Source organism: Lycium barbarum, chromosome 11 (genome assembly GCF_019175385.1).
Source record: "Lycium barbarum isolate Lr01 chromosome 11, ASM1917538v2, whole genome shotgun sequence".
NCBI lineage: Eukaryota > Viridiplantae > Streptophyta > Magnoliopsida > Solanales > Solanaceae > Lycium > Lycium barbarum.
In genome coordinates this window covers 120,474,124-120,493,742 of record NC_083347.1, presented here as the reverse complement: position 1 = coordinate 120,493,742, position 19,619 = coordinate 120,474,124, and the positions used below count along the sequence as shown (strand labels likewise).

The window sequence follows — 19,619 nt, the reverse complement described above, 5'->3', positions numbered from 1 at the left end:
AGGTTTTATTTTGGTGATGATTTCGTGGCACCGACCACAGTGGAATATGATGATAAGTTTGAAAGAAGGGCTGAGCAATCTGTACGGGAATGGTTTGCGACGGTGATGGCTAGAGGGCCGGCGGACCAGGCCCCATGGGTGAGAAACTTGTCTGCCAAAATCCATAAGGCGGATATCAGCTTGGAAGCTAAATTTTGGTAGAATTTCGTCATCTATCGGGTTCTGCCCATGGGAGCAGATAACATAGTCACGCCGGACAGAGCAGTGGTTGTGGCTGCCATGCTATCGAGGTACCCAATGAACTTATGTGATCTGATCAGTAGAGCCATTCGGGCACGCGTACCACAGGAGGCGACCACCTTGATATTCCCATTCCTTATCACGTAGTTGTGTAGGTTGGCCCAGGTGAGGCACATTGATACATTTGCAGCTACTCTTCCCGCAACAAAGGTGTGTGACATCACACGGAGTAGGGATGAGACCCTTCGTACATCTCAGGCCACCAGTACTTCATTCCTAGATCTCATGGGTGAGAAGGCTGAGCATGTCATAGATTCAGTACCACAGGGCACAGTTGATATCAGCACAGAAGGACTGTCCACAACAGAGGCCTCCATACCATCTGTAGATGATGCTACCCCTTCTTCAGAGGCACCACCTCGGCCTGCTGTTCCATCTGCATCTCCTATTCCTCCGTCAGCCGCAGCATCAGCTTCCGAGGATCTCTTTGTCCTCAGAGCCAACTTCAGAGAGTTTGCAATCAAGGTAGAGCGTGCTGATCAGCAGGTGACCCGGATATTACAGCAGTTGGGTAGGTTTGTCCGGAAAGAGATTGCACCGGAGTTGGAGCCTCTTCAGGAGGCTGTGGAGAGGCATCATGCTAGAGTCAATGCATGACTTGACAGTTTAGAGATGCGGATATTCATTATTGAGAAGAAGAGTGAGTCTGGTACTTCAGGAGATTTGAAGACCGAGCTTGACCAGCTCCGAACTGAGATTGCGGCCCTTCGGACAAGAGAGCAGGTTATTATGGATAACCCGACACCACCTGCACCGGTCGCCAGCATTTTCGATTTGATCAAAGTAGATGACTTGGTGGCTGAGGATGAGCCTAGGGAAAGTCGCAAGAGAAAGAGGCCTATCACATTGGCTGATGATGATGATGAGGAGGAGGATAATGAGGATGAAGACCCCGAGCTTCAGGAGGGTATTCAGCGGTCGCGCCTGGACATGAGGCTCCCCGGCGCATCTTCCAGCACTAGTGCTATCCCAGCACCAGTCAGGCCGATCACGGTAGCTCATCAACACCTGCAGTCACAGAGCCAGTCTGCTCCACCGCTTCAGTCCACTGAGCCAGCAGTAGAGAGAGCCCCTATTCGCACTGCTGCGGAGGAGACACCTCAGCAGCAACAACAGGATTAGAGCATTTCAGGTCGGCCCCACCACCATAGGGTGATGGTATGATTTTTTGATGCATTGGGGACAATGCATCCTCTTTTTGCTAGGGGTGGGTTACCTGATGTACTTCATAGTATATATTTGTTAAATTTTATTTAAAGTAATTGTGGCTTTCATGGTTGTTGCATTTTGAACTGTTGGCATGAATTTTGAATGAAAAAGGATATTTGTGAACTTGAAAATGAATTGATTTTAAAGTGACCCCTCCGAAAGTAAATTTGAGTATCTCAGGGTGTAATGAATTGACATGTATGGTTCTTTTTGGGATATCATAGATATTAGAGTGTGTATGAATTGAGTGTTCAAATCCTTATGCCATTGTGAGTGTGACAACTTTTTGTGTTCATTGTTAGCAAATGTGAATCCAGAACTTGCGTGGTAGGTCGTGCTATATCGCTTAGGATAGTTGGTTGTGAAGTGAAAATAGTCTTTCCTTCGAATTAGATGGAAGAAAAGGCAACTTAATATGTTTTCCAAGCACGCAAGAATGACAAATACTAGAGCAACTAGAATTATTACATTCAATGCTTTTATTTATCCTAAGAGAATTCAAAACTGACGCTCCCGAGTGACCCAAACGATCATACCAAAGAGAAGAAGACAAAGCAGCAAAGGTTGATGGAGAATTGGCTGTGTTTGTGATGGTGGTGGTGATGGGATATTGATCGCCATGGCTCTCACATCTCATTAGTGGCATCCCCGTCTGAAAATCTTTCACAGAAAACCCAAATGGATCAAAATTAACAGACACAGAGTTATCAGTAGTGAACTTTCTAACAGAGATTAAGTTTTTAATGAGTTTTGGGGCGTGGAGGACATTTTTCAACGATAAAGGAGGGTTTGAGGGAGGCAAATGAGTATGACCACAACCGTGAATTAGAATTGAATGACCATTACCAACAACAATACCATGATGATGATTGCTCAAATTAGAATAAGATGAGAGATTACCATTCATGGATGTCATGTGAGATGTGGCACCGGTGTCCATGTACCACTTCTGGTCCGGAGGATTCAAAGTCATCGTATGCATTGCTGATTCGATGTCCGTGGGAGCATAAGACGGGGCATACATCTGCTGAAACGGGGCAGCAGCATGCGCCTGTTGCGGAGGCTAGGGAGCAGGGCCGAGAATGACCAGCTGTTTGGCCGAGGGCCCTTGCGAAGACGTCGGCCAAGTGGACGGATACTGGCAAGGTGGCACGACCCATTGTGACATCCACCCCCAAACATAATTAGGAAGCTGCGACGGCTGAGGAGACGGTTGACGCAGCCAGCTGCCTGGCGGTGGCTGATGATTTCCCTCGTTGTGACCATGGCTGCCGCCACGGCCAGCTTTGCCGCCAGCGTTGCCACGGCCAGTGCCATTCCGACGGCCAGAATGCGGCCTTTGTTGTTGTTATTTTTGCCCCTGTTATTCACAACATGACCAAACGAATGAGTATTATCAAAAAAATTAGTCGAACCCTCACCACTTGTGGCAGCCACCATCGCCGAAGGAATAGAGTGGGCCGCCTACATCTCATGTTCTCGTTCCTCCAGAACGAGTGAGGAGCGCGCCTCGGTGAAAGGAGGCAATGGTTTGCTGTGACGTATCTGCGTTCCCACACCCTTGAATGCGTCGGTGAGACCCGAAACAAGATGAAGAACAAGGCGGGAATTGGAAACCGGAGCCCCCACATTTTTTAACTGATCGGAGATGCTCTTGAGCCTCTGACAATACGCAGACGCGTTCGGGAAGTCTTCCATCCTAGTTGTAGAAAACTCTTGTTCGAGCATAACGGCACGGGAGTTTTGATGGTCCTGGAAGATATCACGCAAGCGATCCCAGGCTTCCATGGCCGTTGCTCCAGGTTTAAGAATAGTAGTAAGGAGGTCATTCAAAATCGTGGAATAAATCCACTGGAGCACAGTCACATCAAGGGTCGACCAAAGTTCTTTGTCGTCATCGGAGGGAGGGGCTGCCTGCTTTCCTTTCTCTAGTGCGATGATATGGTGTATGACCCTATGAGATATGACGTGGATCCTAAACAATTCCGCCCATGTGCCGTATTGTGCATTCTCCATTTCAAGAACCACAGGAATATGATTACGGATGTTGGAGACGGCGAAAGCGGGGTGGAAGGATGATTTAGAGGTGGACATGGTGGCGGAAAAAAAAATGAGAGAGGTGGCAGCCGACGGAGCTATGGCAGCGGAGAGGAAAAAAGAAGAAAACCCTAGACTTCTGATACCATGAAAGAATATTTTCCGTAGTTTCCTTTCATTCCTTGAATTTGTTAATATACACAAATATCCTACTCAAAATAGGAGAGTAACAAATATTACAAAATATTCTAACCTAAATAAGAGATTACAAAATATTACAAAATATTTACATAATCTATCATTATCAACCTACCACTATGAAATACATTTTTACCCCTGTTTGGCCTTGTTCGTCCACCAAACTCCCTCTTCTAAATATTAGGGAAATAATTATGAATAAATTTTGCATTCATTTGTTAAATATAAATGCTAATACAAATAAAGTTTTTGTTGAAGTAAAAGGAAGAAAAGCGGTAGGTGACAAGAAGATAAGTATATTGTCCAGTCTAAGGTATAACGTAACTAAAAACAACCACATGTAAAGTGAAATATATAAGTCCATATCTGTCAGTTGGGATTACCTCCCATAATCATTTGATGTGACATTATATATTTTTAATTCTGTGGATGAAATTTTTGCTGATTTGTTTGGCAGATTTACGAAAATATCTCTTTTTAGTCATTATTTAAATTTTATCTTTTTTAAAAAACAATTGTGTAAATATAGCATTTGGGACATATAAAATATTATATTGTCGTCTGATGTCTATAATTTTGATCATAATCTAATATTTTCTCATAAATTTTTCAATTTACTTAAAAGAGATCTTTATACTATAATTTAAAAGGTTCATAAAGTGCACGAGAAATAAAAAGAATATCATTTACTAAACAACTGTCCCAAAAAGAGATAACCAGCGAAATCTTTTGAATTTATTTGCCTTCAAATATATCTCCATTTTACTTTATTTGACTTGACACAAAATTTAGAAACAATCAATTGATTAACAGAAATCACTAATGAATATCTTATTTGATTTATCTGTTTAGCATATTTACAAATCGATAATCGATAAATCAACCTAATAAACCTTAAACCAAACCGAACCGACCCGACTGATCTACCTCAAACCCCTTCAAGAGCTACTAATCTATTTTATTTGTGTAACCCATTTTTTTTAATATATCTGAATCAAAACTCATCTTTTCATATTTAAAAGTAATCTGACTCTACAGCTTTTATTTTACCTCGGATAAAGTATACTTTATTGTACCAGCTACCTTTCTACTAATATCTACTTGGCTGATAAGAAAAGGCCAATTTAATCCAAATTTGATCATATTTATATAAAAATTACTATAATTTATATTATATAATTTTAAATTAAGATAAATTTTGACAAGAAAGAATAGAAATGACATTAAGTCATTATGGCCATTTGAGTCATTATGGCAAAAATAATATCCAGATCAAGAGGTTGAGGTCTGAACTCCGACAGAGAATGCGTGTCAAGGGTGTTTGATTTCTGGCCAAAGAAGGTGATAGCCCTGTAGATTCGTTGACAAATTTCCTTTTTTCACTCTATAAACAAAACTGATTGTTATCCGTAAGTCTTGTTTTGACCGCGGGAAGACGAACTTTGCAAAAGTGCTTATTTAGTTGGGAAGAATAGAATTTCTGACTCCCAGCCGACCCTACCCGAAATTTGCATGGCAGAAAGACCTTTTTCATTGCTTCAGAGTAGTGCAACTAATTGGCAGGTTGAAGAATAGAGTAAACAGATTTATAGCATATGCCAGCCATGCACACATCTGCTTATTTAAAATTGTACATGATGGAACATTAAATATTGTTGCTAAAGCACGTGATTCACATTTCAACCCTCGGACAAAGCTTCTTCATTCTCATACTTTTACAGTATCAATTTATTGGATTTAATTTGACTGAACATAAATTTTTAATTTTTTTTGAAATTTATATTATTGCACATACAATAAATATTTTTTTGTACTCAATATTTATATATTTTTTTAAAATTAATAGTAATAGTTAAAATTTAAAGTAAGAATACATATTCCTATTACTTAACCATGATTAAATAATAAATGTGTGTATGCAGTGGGGGAGCCACACTATGCCGACGGTGTTCATCCGAACTCCCTCGGCGGAAAAAAACACTGTTTTTATAAGGTTAAATTATTTTTTTTTTATATATAGTAGATGTTGAACCCCCTTAGGCTTCTTCGTATGTTTACTTTCTTATATGTTGAACCCCCCTCGGCGGAAATCCTGACCCCGCCACTGTGTGTATGAAAGACACATGTCTTTCATTCATTGATTTGGTGTAAATATTAGGTGTGAGAAAATTAAATTTTACCGTACACATATAATAAGTTTATAAAGGACAGCTCGGTGCACTCAGAGGCGGCGGAGCCAAAATTTGACGTTTATGGGTTCGGGATTTTAATTTTTTAAAGTTATTGAGTTTTAAAGTAATAGTTTGTATATGTTCAATAAATTTTTTAATACAATATGAGGTTTGGACCAAAATTACTGAATTCGACCACAACCGCACCCGATGAGCTAGCTCCGCCCCGGGGTGCACTAATAAATTTATTACCTTACACATCTAATAAGTTTATAACACATTTATATATCTATAAAAGCTTCTACTTAGGGATAAATGAGAAGCTTAACATTGAATTATTTTTAAAGTAATAGACAAATACCAATTTTCTTTTTTAATTTATTTTGAAAGAAACTTTGCATTTTTAGTCCCTCAAATATCAACGGAATCTATTTTTTTCTTGTGATATCTAAGTAAACATATTAAATTTTCGATTAATCGAAATGTGTGCTTTTGATCCGTCTGTTTACTAATTTCATGAATGATATATCATCAAATCATTTGACCACCCATGTACTATATTATATGTTAAGTTTGTCCAATTACTCCATATTTAAGGGCTATATAGTTATAAAAATAGTTGAAGTAACATATTTCTTATATAAAAAGATCAAATCTCACGAATCACGATCCAATGAATCAAAGGTCAAATGTGCTTAATTATATCAATCACAAAAACTAAAACTAAATTTATCAATAATTAGGACAAAATTAAAAAAAAAATGCCTATTATCCGTATTTTGGAATAACGGAAACCGTTAAAAGTAACGTTTGGTGAACTTAACGGAATCTTTCCTCGTTAGGCCCTTGCAATTTGGATATTTGTGGTGATTGGTAGGTCCACAAAAGTTTGTATAAATTCACTCCAATTTTCACTAAACTCCTTAGAGGACTCCAAGCATTTTTTAAACCACTGTTATATCCAAAACCAAAAAATACAAACACTCTACTCTCAAAATTTTCTGAAAAACCACTCAAGGCAATTTCCATGGCCTCTTCTAATTTTTTTATTTACATAATTTTTTTGTTAATTGCAACATTTGGACATGTTATTGGATGCTAGGAGTCGATAATTAGCTTTGGTGATTCATTAGCCGATACCGGAAACTTAATTCGCCTATCAAAATCGAATAACCATGTTACTTCCGCTGTGCTTCCTTATGGTGAAACCTTCTTTCATCATCCCACCGGTCGATTCTCCGATGGCCGTCTCGTTATTGATTTCATTGGTACATATAAATAGCATGCTTGGCTATTATCTCTTAAGTGACGTGATTATATAAATATACTTTTCTTTTACTATTAGTACATATAGTGGTCGATGTAGCTTTTGCACTACGAAAACTATCCAACCGTACGTATATGCGTGAGTGTCTTCAACAATAATACTTTTGTATCAAAAGAAGACATTCCATTTTAATGGTGCCGGTATATTTATATGAAGCATAGATATATATCTTGAAAATTACAAAAATTCAACAAATTTTAGATTCGGAACCCATAATTTCACTAGTGTAAGTTCAGTGCTAAGAACTTTAATGTTTGATGGAAGTAGCTTGTGAGCTGCAAGTTGAATTATCCAACCACATACATGTCTGTGTTTTCAACCAAAATACTTGCATATTAAAGGAAGATGTCTCGTTTCTATGGACCTAGCATTTTTGACATAATATAGACATATCCATTGAAAATCACAAAATTTTAGATTCCGACTCCATAATTTTAAAGCTAGTGTAATTTCACGGGTAAGAATTTTTATGTTCGAACCTATCAAGTTCAAATACTGATTTGCCTATGCATGCATAATAAGTTACTGCTCCCTCTTTAGTTGAACATGTATGAGTATGTATGTACTTCCTCCGTTCAATTTATGTGACACTTTTTGACTGAGCACGAATTTTCAGAATAAAAAAGAAAGGCTTTTTAAAAATTGTTGTCTAATATAAACTTTACTATTTTTTTTGTGGCTATAAATCATCTCATCACGCGCAAAATGAGAATTTTCAAGTTAAATTATTTTTAATATAAAAAGGTGACAATCTTTTAGTACAAATAGAAAATGACATTGTGTCACATAAATTGAGACGAAGGGAATAATATAGTTAACTCTTTTTGGTTAAGCTTGTCTTTTTCCTTTGGGTGTCTATTCCTCTTTTTATGGATTAAATCTTTAGTTATTAATTAAGTTATGTGATTATTTTGCAGCTGAGAGTATGGGATTTCCATTTGTGCCACCATATGCTGGTGTTATGAAAAACATGTCAAGTAGAAAAAAATCTATAAGAGGAGTGAATTTTGCAGTAGCAGGAGCAACAGCTGTGGATATTTCATTTTTAGAGAAAAGAGGAATTAAGAACCCTGCCACCAATGTCTCACTAGGAATTCAATTGGATTGGTTCAAACAAATGTTGCCAATTTTGTGCAAGTCACCAACAAGTAAGTATGGTTTTGGATATAGATTTGGTTGAAATTTGAAAGAAAAACAAATGAGTTTTTGAAGTTCAAATTAAAAAAAGATATTTGAAAGTTGAAGTTCTATTACTACTTATTGTTTGTGATGCTTCAGTTATCACATTATTTTGCTCTGAATGCTATGTAACGTTCTTCCTACAATTTGCTATATATGTCTTAATTGCAATATTTACTTCTGTATTTTCTTTTACAAACTGTTTTGTCATGCGTTACAGTGAGTCGAGAGTTTTTCGGAAACAACCTCTCTATCTCCATAAGGTAGAAGTAAGATCTGCGTATACTCTACTCTCCCCAGACCCCTACCGTGAAAATAAAACACTGGGTTGTTGTTTGAATGCATTTTACTTGAAAAATATTGAAGTTGAGAGGGAAAAAAATCAATTTAATGTATAACCAAACAATATTTTGGAAAAGATGAAAAAACTTTCTATGGATAAATGGGACTTTAAAGACCCCACATCATGGATTAATAGTTAATCCTTTTGAGTTATTCATACTCCTGTTTTTTCTTTTGTTTGCAAACCCCTAAAGTGGACCAAAACATAGAATAAGATTTGTCATTTTCGTAACAAAGACGTAAAAAATACGAGAAAAAAAAAAAAGAAATTCAGGGCAAGCAAAAAAATAAAATAAGATGATATAACCTTAAGTTAGGGATTGTGCCTCTTATCATGTTATAAAAGAAAAGAAAACCAAGACCTATTCCTCAGTCAATAACATATTTATTGCTTTCTCTACTCATATTGTCAACTAGGAGTCACTTCATAATTAGTCTAACAATATAGGGCCTAGAGCTTAGGTCACAAAATACTTAGCCTCAAGCCATAATAATTAGGGTTATAAACTATTGGACGAGCTAGAAAGAAGGACTTTTGAAATTTATTGTCATAAATTTATCGCAATATTTTTATGACTGTAAAACTTTTAAGATTTATAATCCTAAATATAGCATAATATTTGTATAACTATAAAAGATTGAAATTAAATTAAATTGCATCAATTTTTATTTTATTTTTAAATATCATCTAAAAAGGTGCTTTAAAGAAGAAAAGTGGTTGCTTTTATATTAATATATAGTTAGACGCAAGTACAAGTTAAAGAGACTTTGAGCCTGTTTGGATGAGCTTATGCCTATAAGCTGCAAACAACTTATAAGCTAAAAAAAATAAGTTGGGGTAGTCTAACTTATTTTTTTTTTGCTTATAAGGTGTTTTCAGCTTATAAGCTGCTTTAGATAAGCTAAGTCAAATGGGCCCAATTATTTTTTTGAGCTTATTTTAAGCACAAAATGACTTTAAGCTGACCAACCAAACACTCAAAAAAACTGAAAACAGCTTATAAGCAACTTATAAGCCAATCCAAACGAGCTCTTTGTCAATGAAGAAAGAAATCTAGTCTTACCTTAGCTGGGTGGGTGTGGTCGGTAAGAAAGGGAGTCTTGGAAGTAGTCTTAGATGAGTATTTCATGAACCGGACATATAAAACTATTTACATAACCAAATCACGAATAAATTATTATAATAAATATTAACTAGTAAACTGATAAAAATGCATGGGCTTGATTTTTTTTATGGACCGCACGTGGAAATTCTTTTTGATAATGTGTGGTGATGAGATTCAATCACATGACCTATGGCTGCTCTGAGATCATATTGAAGTATGTGAATCATCTTATCTAAAAGCTTAAGCTATTAGAGACAGCATACATTTAAAATTTAATTATATTAATTCTCAATACTAACATGTTATTACCGGTTGAAATTCATTAATAATGAAAAAAATCTTTGCATTATTAGCAAGAACCGAGCTAGCATGGAAGAACATGATAGAACTTAATAATTTTGGTCTAAATCTTATATATTTGTTGAGCATTTCACTGCATATGTGCATATAATGAACTTCAAAACACACAAAATTTAAATTTAAAACATATGAACTTCAAATTCTGAATCCGTGTTAATTAACAGAATAAAATGATTAACACACAAAGCTAGATTACTTGGTGATATGTTCCTAAAGGAATTGTAGTTTGTAAATTACACTAGGAGTATTAGATGTTTTTGGATTTCTTGCTAAGTCATCTATTGCCTGATAAAGCTAAAGACTTTGGATGCATTGTTCGTATAGTGAGAGCTTTATATTGGGTGTGAGAACAAAGTACCACATTGGTAGATGGAAAGAAAAATGAGCTACTTATAAGGAGTTGGAAATGTTTAATGATGTGAGGCCTTTTGGGGAAAACCGTGCGAGCTTGACCCAAAGGGGACAATATCACATCTTGTTAAGAGTATCTTTGGGCCGTTTAGCCTAACAACTGGTATCAGAGTCAATGGTTTGGCGGGACGAGTATGAAGATGGCGGAGTGTGGCGTGGGGCTCGGCTTAGTGCCTTTGCCCGTCTATGGGCCGGTTTACGACCTTTACCCGTAGCTTTGAAGACGCATTCACAGCCTTTGGGCTTCGATTACTGTAAATACTCTGACGATGTGGGTGGTACACAGACATGTTGAATCTCTGACCCGCGGTATGATAATGAGCCATGTGGAACTTAGTTCGAGGGGTAGATTGTTGGGTGTGCGAACAAAGTACCACATTGGTAACTGAAAAGAAAAAAGGAGCTACTTATAAGGAGTTGGAAACTTTTAATGATGTGAGGCCTTTTGGGGAAAACTGTGCGGGCTTGACCCAAAGCGGACAATATCACATCATGTTAAGAGTATCTTTGGACCGTTTAGCCCAACAACTGGTATTAGAGCCAATGGTTTGGCGGGACTAGTATGAAGATGGCGGAGTGTGGTGTGGGGCCCGGCTTAGTGCCTTTGCCCATCTATGGGGTGGTTTACGACCTTTCCCCGTAGCTTTGAAGACGCATTCACAGCCTTTGGGCTTCAGTGACCGTAAATACTCTGACAGTGTGGGTGGCACACAGACATGTTGAATCTCTGACCCGTGGTATGATAATGAGCCACGTGAAACTTAGTTCGAGGGGGAGATTGTTTGGTATGCGAACAAAGTACCACATTGGTAGATGGAAAGAAAAATGAGCTACTTCTAAGGAGTTGGATACTCTTAATGATGTGAGGCCTTTTGGGGAAAACTGTGCGGGTTTGGCCCAAAGCGGACAATGTCACATCATGTTAAAAGTATCTTTGGAATGTTTAGCCTAACACTTTACTCTATAAATCAAGTGTTATTTTAAGACAATTTTTATTTTCAAAAAACTATAAAATAATTCTTTTTTTAAGAAAATAGAAGAAGCAGGATTTCGTTATTATTCTAACTATTTAAAATATTAATTAGGTTGCAGGGAATTTCTTGGAAATTCTCTAGTTCTAATGGGGGAAATTGGAGGCAATGATTATAATCATCCATTTTCTCAAGGAAAATCGGGAGTAGAAGTTCAGTCATATGTGCCTGCAGTTATTTCAGCAATTGGTCTAGCCATTAATGTAAGTACCACTTATTATTTTCGTCAATTCATGTATTACACTAAAAGAATCAGAAATTAGCAATGTATTTTTGTTAATTATCGGTTGTGGTCGATGAATAGATTTGTTTTTTGATAATTTATTGCTAAGAGTAGTGACAGTTTTTTGTTGATTAGAGATGATCTTCTCTAACTAAAACGCGAATTTCTGACAGAAAGACTGAAAGTTTTTTGATGGACTTTCTGTCGGAAATCTCATATTTCCGACGGCATTCCAATAAAAACATCTGTCGGACATTTACATTTGTTTTGTTTGCCCGTCACTAATTCTATATGTATAGGTGAAAAGAAAGTTTACTGATCACTAGACAAACAAGTACAAAATTCACTTATCTACTAGCGAGCCTTAGGCATCCCTTTGTCTCAGATAAACGTATAACAAATAAGTATGTCCTATCTAGCTATGTATGCTGTCCTATTTCTTTTTTGGTAGTGTTACTTAAATATATTTTTTATTCAAACAAATGATTTTTTTTTTCGATTATGATGCAGGAACTAATTGAACTTGGAGCTCAAACATTGATAGTACCTGGAAATCTACCAATTGGATGTTCAGCTGCGTATCTAACAATTTTTAAAGACTCAAATAAAAATGAATATGATGCTTCAACAGGTTGCATCAATTGGTTAAATGATTTTGCTGAATATCATAATCAACTACTTCAAGAAGAAATTCAGCGACTTCGTGAGATTCATCAGCATGCCAATATTATCTATGCTGATTACTACAATGCAGCCATGCAAATTTACAAATCTCCCCAAAAATATGGTACGTAATATCTAAACTCTTACATCAACATATCATTATAGATTTAATTTATACAATCTGACAATTTTTTTTACACATATCAACGCGTTTTAATCAGTTGTAAAAGGTTATCTGTGCTTTTCTTAAATTCTAATATTTTTCATCAACATATCATAATAGATTTAACTTATATACTTTGACAGTATATAAGTTAGTAGCACTGTGTATTCAGTTAATCATTTGAGGAGTGCTTGCATTAGTAGTTTGTGTTTGACCAATATTTTAATATAAAAAAAGGAAGTTACTGTTAATTTTAATTTGGTATATATGAACCTTTTGATATGGATAATATTGTCCTAAAAAAATCAGAAGCACTTAATTTTTTTGACGAAGGTGCTTTTATCAGTTTATGCTTAAAAACTAAAAAACAACTTCTGCTTTTATCAGAAGCACTACTTAGAGTTCCTTCTTAAAAACTAAAAAATAACTTCTGCTCCTAATGAGGACAAGGAAAGAAGTGAAAGAATTGTGAAAGCAACACAAATGTTTTCAGGGGAAGTGTTTTCTCTATCTTCCAGTGTTAGGATTAAGGCGTAAACGAGCCATGCAATTGAAGAAATTGCACAACCATTGGATCCCACCGAGTGATTAATATAAAGACGTAACAATAGTTTTGATTGGTATAGGAATCCAAGACCATCCGAAACAATTTACTGCAAGCCAAAATTCAACTCTCAAAAATGCTTCGCTTCGACATAGTGTGTCAAAGCGAAAATGTTGCCAATTGAAAACAAGACAACTTCTTTTCTTGCATACGGGAAATTCCCCATACTAAAATAATTCATTCTTTTGAAAAGTAAGCACTTTTGACATTTCACAAGCCTGATCAAACTCCAAATTCCACTTATTATGGTTGATTGTTTGTAGTTGTATTTTAAGTAAAAAATTATTTAAACTGTCAGTATGTATAAGTTAACTCCAATCTTCCATAACTTTATGAAAATAACATCAATTCGAAGTTCATTGACAATTTTTTAATGATGGTGTAGGTTTTACAAGCACTATTGTAGCTTGTTGTGGAGGAGGTGGTCCATACAATTTTGACTCAATGACAAAATGTGGCTCACCATCATCAAATGTTTGTGAAAACCCATCTTCATATTTTAGTTGGGATGGTGTACACTTGACAGAGGCAGCGTACAAATTAATAGCCAAAGGGTTATTGCAAGGTCCATACACAATTCCTCACATGAATAATGGACCTTGTTCATTTGATGGACTAAGTAATAAAGAATTATCAGACCAATAACATATTGAAAGAGATTGCGTATAAATTGTCCATTTTTTTTTTTTAGACTTGACAAATGTCTAGCGATTTAATTTCGATGTGCCGGACAAATATTGGTAAACTAGTAAAATTGCTGCGCTTTGCGCGGTTAAATAAATTCCATTTAATTTATGAAATAATTTGTTTTCTATATGTTATTCAATACTAAACATAACCAAAAAGTACAATTTGATATTCTTATTGAATTCAAATATAGGAGTATTAACAAAATTTAAAAATTTACCAAATATTCCTTTAAGGAAGTTGATTTTTAGAGCTTTAGTTGTCAATTTACTATCGACATCTTATTTTGCTATAAAAAGTAAAATTAGGGAAGTATGTTTTCTACTAATTTCTATTTTAAATGGAAATAGACGAGGCCAAACAATGAGGAAAAAAGAAAAATACTTTAATTTTCCCATGAAAAATATGCTAATTAATAAGCATTTATTCGTGACTCCACCAACTCTTCATAATACATTCTTTTAGCACCCTATAGAAGATCCTTTGACACAACGAATTATTGAGAAACATTCCATTACATATGGAATTAACTCATTTAAGTAAGCATATGTGAACTTGAAAAAGAAGGAAATTTAATCTTAAAACTATTTCAAAAGGAGAAAAAAGGTAATGTGCAAATTGGGGCATGGGGGTGTAAAACTGAGATGTAAAATGTATTAAATATTAATATTACCAATATGAGATGTCGTACATACTAAATAATTATACGTGAAGGCGAAGAGAAAGTATAATCCATAGAAGTATGCTATAATAAACAAAAAGAAAAAATATCTTCTATTGCACTAAAATGTATAATAGGATCAGTTTACTGTCTTCTCTCGGAGCTTGCCTTGTGCTAGACAGTGGCGGATCTATGACTTTTACCAAGTGAGTTCAATATATAAGAAATATATAACTAACATTGTATATACATATATATTTTTTAAAAACATATTAAATATACATGTATATACAGTGTTATTTTTCAACGAAGTGAGTTCATATGAATCCACTTGAAACCACATAGGACCGCCCCTGGTGCTAGAGGATTAGACCCATCGTATACAGTTCTATTTTGGAAACTTTGAAAGATCATCGAGAGGACCTGAAAAGTTCTGCAAATTAATAACAAAAGAAATGACCAAGTAGTAATCTCGCCACTCAAAGATGAAAAATAAAATATGAATGTATAAAAGGATATATGATCCCAAAGCTCGATGTAAGTTTAGAACAGAAATATATATGCAATTTTTTCATGAAAAACTAAATTACTTGACCAGTTGACATCACGTGTGGCCCGTGTGAGAGAAACAAATTCCACCTTTTCAATTAACTGCAGGCAAATATTATATAGTTTCAACACCCGATGGTTTGTAGTTGTCAAGAAATCTACTATGCATAGATGTTTGACACTCTTCAACTTCTGTCTTTTGTAATAAGTAATTTAAGAAAAGGGAAAATGGAAAAATAGGCAAAATGGGAGGATGATTTAATCACAACAAAATCAAAATCCTGGAAACTATAAAAATTAATACCTGAGAAACAATGGAGAAGCAAATAGATGGAAGTCTGTAATTAGTCTCTCGTCTTCCCACCAGTCAAATCCCAATTTTTCTGCGCTAATCAGTGTTGCAATATTCTCATGCTTCTGCAAATTCAAGAAAGTATAAAAAGCACTTTCTTTCCTTGATTACTTCTTCTGAATCCTATAAATATTAAAAAATTGAAGAGGAGAAACAAAATACTGGAAAGCACACCATAGGATATTTAAAATAGGGAAAATAACAATCTATGGCATTTTGGCTAAAGTATTTACCCGAAATGGCCATAGTTCTTTTTTTTTTTTTACATTTTGTATCCTTCATTGCATTTTTTTTTTAAAATAATTACCCGAGATAGCCACCCCCCTTCCCCCCCTATCAAACTCCAAGATGCTATTTTTCCTTCCAAATCCCTTTCTAATTTGGTGTTTTTTTAAGGGTAAAGTGTGCATAAAACACGTACATTATGTTATACTTTTAACACTGTATAACACTGTATAAATACTGTATAACACTACATAACACTGTAGAAGTGTGTATAAACAATTCTTATACGTTATTGTACATTTTTATACGAGGTTTATACATTGTCTACAGTAGGCGTATAAAGTTGTATATTATTGTATAATGCTGTATATACAAGCTGCGACCATAATTTGTCATTTGTAATTTAAAAATATGGCTATGCAAATATAATTTTGTGTGCTAAATTGTACATTACTGAAATTCCCCCAAACGCAAAGCCATACTCATAAACGGAAGGAAGAATACTGTTATATAGCAAAGCATAAATTGCCAAAGGAAATGGCATTGTAAAGGCAAATGAGAATATCAGAAGTAATGGACAATTTAAATGATGAATATGAAGTTGCCAAGTAATGGCATTGTAAAGGCAAATGAGAATATCAGAAGTAATGGACAATTTAAATTATGAATATGAAGTTGCCAAGTAATGGCATTGAATGCATAGAGGGACGTGGGAATAAGAATTGAAGGGAATTAATTCGGTAACTACTCTAGAGGGAGAAATAAAATTTTAACAGTACTATATTAAGAAGACACAACGTTTGAAAGGTTTTTTCTGGTGTTTTTTAATTTATTACCTTTCATTAGTTGAACAATTTTAGAATTGCAAATCTAAGAACAAGAAAAGAGGGAGGAACTGACGATTAAAATCTACAAAAAAATAAAAATAAAAATGAAGGCTTTGTCCGGTGAATGAGACAGAGAAAGAAGATGTACCTTTTTTTTTTTTTTTTTTTTCGGAAATGGCTTTTGGATCTCTTCTTAGAGTTTAGGGTTTTTGGTTCTCTCTAATCTCTCCAATCTCCTTGTCAATTTTATTTTTGCTCTCTAATATCTCTAATAGGAAAATAAGGCTCTAATTTAGGCACAAACAAATTAGAGGGAAACAATTTGGAGGGATTTTTTTTTTTTTTTGGCTAATTCATTCTCTCTCTTTTCAATTTGAATTTTATGTTTCCCTCCTAATAATTATAACAACAAAAAAAGAAGCTCTGGCAAGAACTTTTTCTTTATGTAGTAATTCCTTTCTATTCGATGTATAGTACAGTATTAGATTTACTCATGTTATTTTATAACTTATTAATCATTAAACATTATTTAAGGTTAATATGTATTAGATGTAAATTGTGGTATAAATACACTTCTATAATAACTATATATTCAATTATTAATCCTCGGTTCAACTAATTATAATTACATTTACAATAATTATTAATTAATTTAATTTAATAGTAGATCATAAAGGTGTTGTTCAGATAGATCGGGTTCGAGTAAAATAACAATTCTCGAAACACTTGATCATGATAAAACTTGAGTGAGACATAGTGAAGTTTTATTTAAATTCGATATAATTATTAATCAAAAGTACTTAGATATAATCATTTATTTGTTTAAATTATATTGAAACTTACGAGTAAGATCTTATAAAATTGAATCGACTTGAATTATGAACACCTCTAATTACACTAGATAAAAAAAGGTATTATTCCAATATATCATGTCTGAATAAAATAACATGAATACTCAAAACACTTGATAGGATTGGGGGAGGCTTAGTGAAGTTTTGTTTAATTTGATATAATTAGTTAATAAAAGATAATTAGATATAATCACCTATTTATTCAAGTAAGATAAATTTATCTTATATTTATTTAATTTTTTAAGTAAGTTCCTGTAAAATTAACTCGATCCGAGTGATGAATACCTCTAATTACATATAAAGGTATTGCTCCAGTAGAGCATGTCCAAGTCAAATTAGTAACCATTTTGGAAACACTTGATCAGGATGAAGCTTGAGTGAAACTTATTGAAGTTTTGTTTTAATTTGATATAATTAGTTAATCGAAGTTAATATAACCACTTATTTATAAAAGTTATATTTGAAACTCACAGGCTATAAAATTGAATCGAATCGAACAATTAACACATCAAATTACACTAGATCGATAAATGTATTATTTTAATTGAACAGGTCAAATAACAATTCTGGAAGCGTTTGATCAGGATGAAGCTTCAATGAAATATAGTGAAGTTTTGTTTAAGTTTGACATAATTTGTTAATCAATATTAATTAGATATAATCACCTCTCTATTGAAATTATATTTGAATCTTACTGATAAGGCCTATAAAATTGAATCAAATCGAACAACTAACACCTCTAATTACATTAAATCAATAAAGGTATTATTTTGATGGACGTGTTTGCGTCAAATAACAATTCTCAAAACGTTTGACCAGGATGAAGCTTGCGTGAGACTTTTTGAAGTTTTGTTTAAATTTGATATAGTTAGTTAATAGAATTTAACATATAATCACTTATTTATTTAAAATATTTTTGAAATTTACAAGCTATAAAACTGAATCGGATCATTGATTTCAATAATTACACTAGACCGATAAAGGTATTGTTAAGATGGAACATATTTGAGTCAAATAACAATTCTGGAAGCATTTGATTAAAATGAAGCTTCAGTAAAACTTAATGAAGCTTTGTTTAAATTCATTGTAATTAGTTAATAAAAAGTAATTAGATTTAATCATCTATTTATGTAACATATGGTATAGATACACTTCTGTAATAACTATACTCAATTATTAATCCTCAGTTCAACTAATTATAATTATATTTGCAATAATTATTAAGTAGATCATAAAGGCATTGTTTAGATAGATTAGGTTTGAGTAGAATAATAATTCTCTAAACACTTGATCAATATAATTAGTCAATCAAAAGTAATTAGATATAATCACCTATTTATTTATATTATATTTGAAACTTACAAGTAAGACCCAATAAAATTGAATCGAACAATTAACACCTCTAATTATGCTAGATCGATATAGGTATATTGCGATGAAACTGTTGTATGGCTTTATCATAAAGTTTGACTCTCTAATTTAATTTCTGCACTTATTAAATGATTTTGTCTTCAATTTAAATATCTATTTGATGAATATTTGATTTTATGACGCCATTTATAAACTTGCTTATGAAATCAATTATACCTATCAGAATGTAGAGATATCTCAAAAAGCATATATACATACATATTTCTATAACTATTCATCTAACTATAAAAATTTGTAACAACTAATTTATTGTAGAAGCTCAGCAAACTCTTGAAATAGCGGAAGCTAATGTGAAAAAGGCTGAAGGAAGGAGACAAAAAACTGAGGCAAATCTAGCTCTTCGACGAGCTAGAACACGGGTGGAGGCTATCAATCCGATTTCATAACCCGTTGGTACGTTCGAATAATAAAAAGAAGTTCTCTTTCTAATCCTATTTAGATTCTGTCGGGTGAATACAATCAAATATAATCAAACAGAATCCAGTCATTATGTATTGAACAGAAGCAAAAGCCTCAGTAACGGTCGGACGATAGTAAAAAGTCATAGCAAACCCAGTAGCTACTTGTACTAAAAAACAAGTAAGCGTAATTCCCCCTAAACAATAAAATATATTGACGTGGGGAGGAACGTATTTACTAGTTATATCATCGGCAATTGCTTGAATCTCGAGACGTTCTTCGAACCAATCATATACTTTATTGAGATAGGCGG

General features: G+C 34.2%; 2 protein-coding genes across 2 annotated transcripts; one reads left to right on the top strand and one right to left on the bottom strand.

The window, feature by feature from the left end:
• Positions 1–2,973: 2,973 nt before the first annotated feature.
• LOC132620218 (uncharacterized) lies at positions 2,974–4,134 on the bottom strand. The gene is made up of 2 exons (XM_060334906.1): positions 4,128–4,134; positions 2,974–3,644 (listed from the first exon to the last, which is right to left on the bottom strand). The coding sequence occupies exons 1-2, from the start codon at positions 4,132–4,134 to the stop codon at positions 2,974–2,976; spliced, it is 678 nt and encodes a 225-aa protein (XP_060190889.1).
• Positions 4,135–6,852: 2,718 nt separating this feature from the next.
• LOC132618694 (GDSL esterase/lipase At1g28600-like) lies at positions 6,853–14,127 on the top strand. Its single transcript, XM_060333707.1, has 5 exons — positions 6,853–7,183; positions 8,160–8,390; positions 11,726–11,874; positions 12,405–12,681; positions 13,710–14,127. Exons 2-5 carry the CDS (start codon positions 8,168–8,170, stop codon positions 13,967–13,969), a joined length of 909 nt encoding a protein of 302 aa, XP_060189690.1. The 5' UTR covers positions 6,853–7,183; positions 8,160–8,167; the 3' UTR covers positions 13,970–14,127.
• Positions 14,128–19,619: the final 5,492 nt, after the last annotated feature.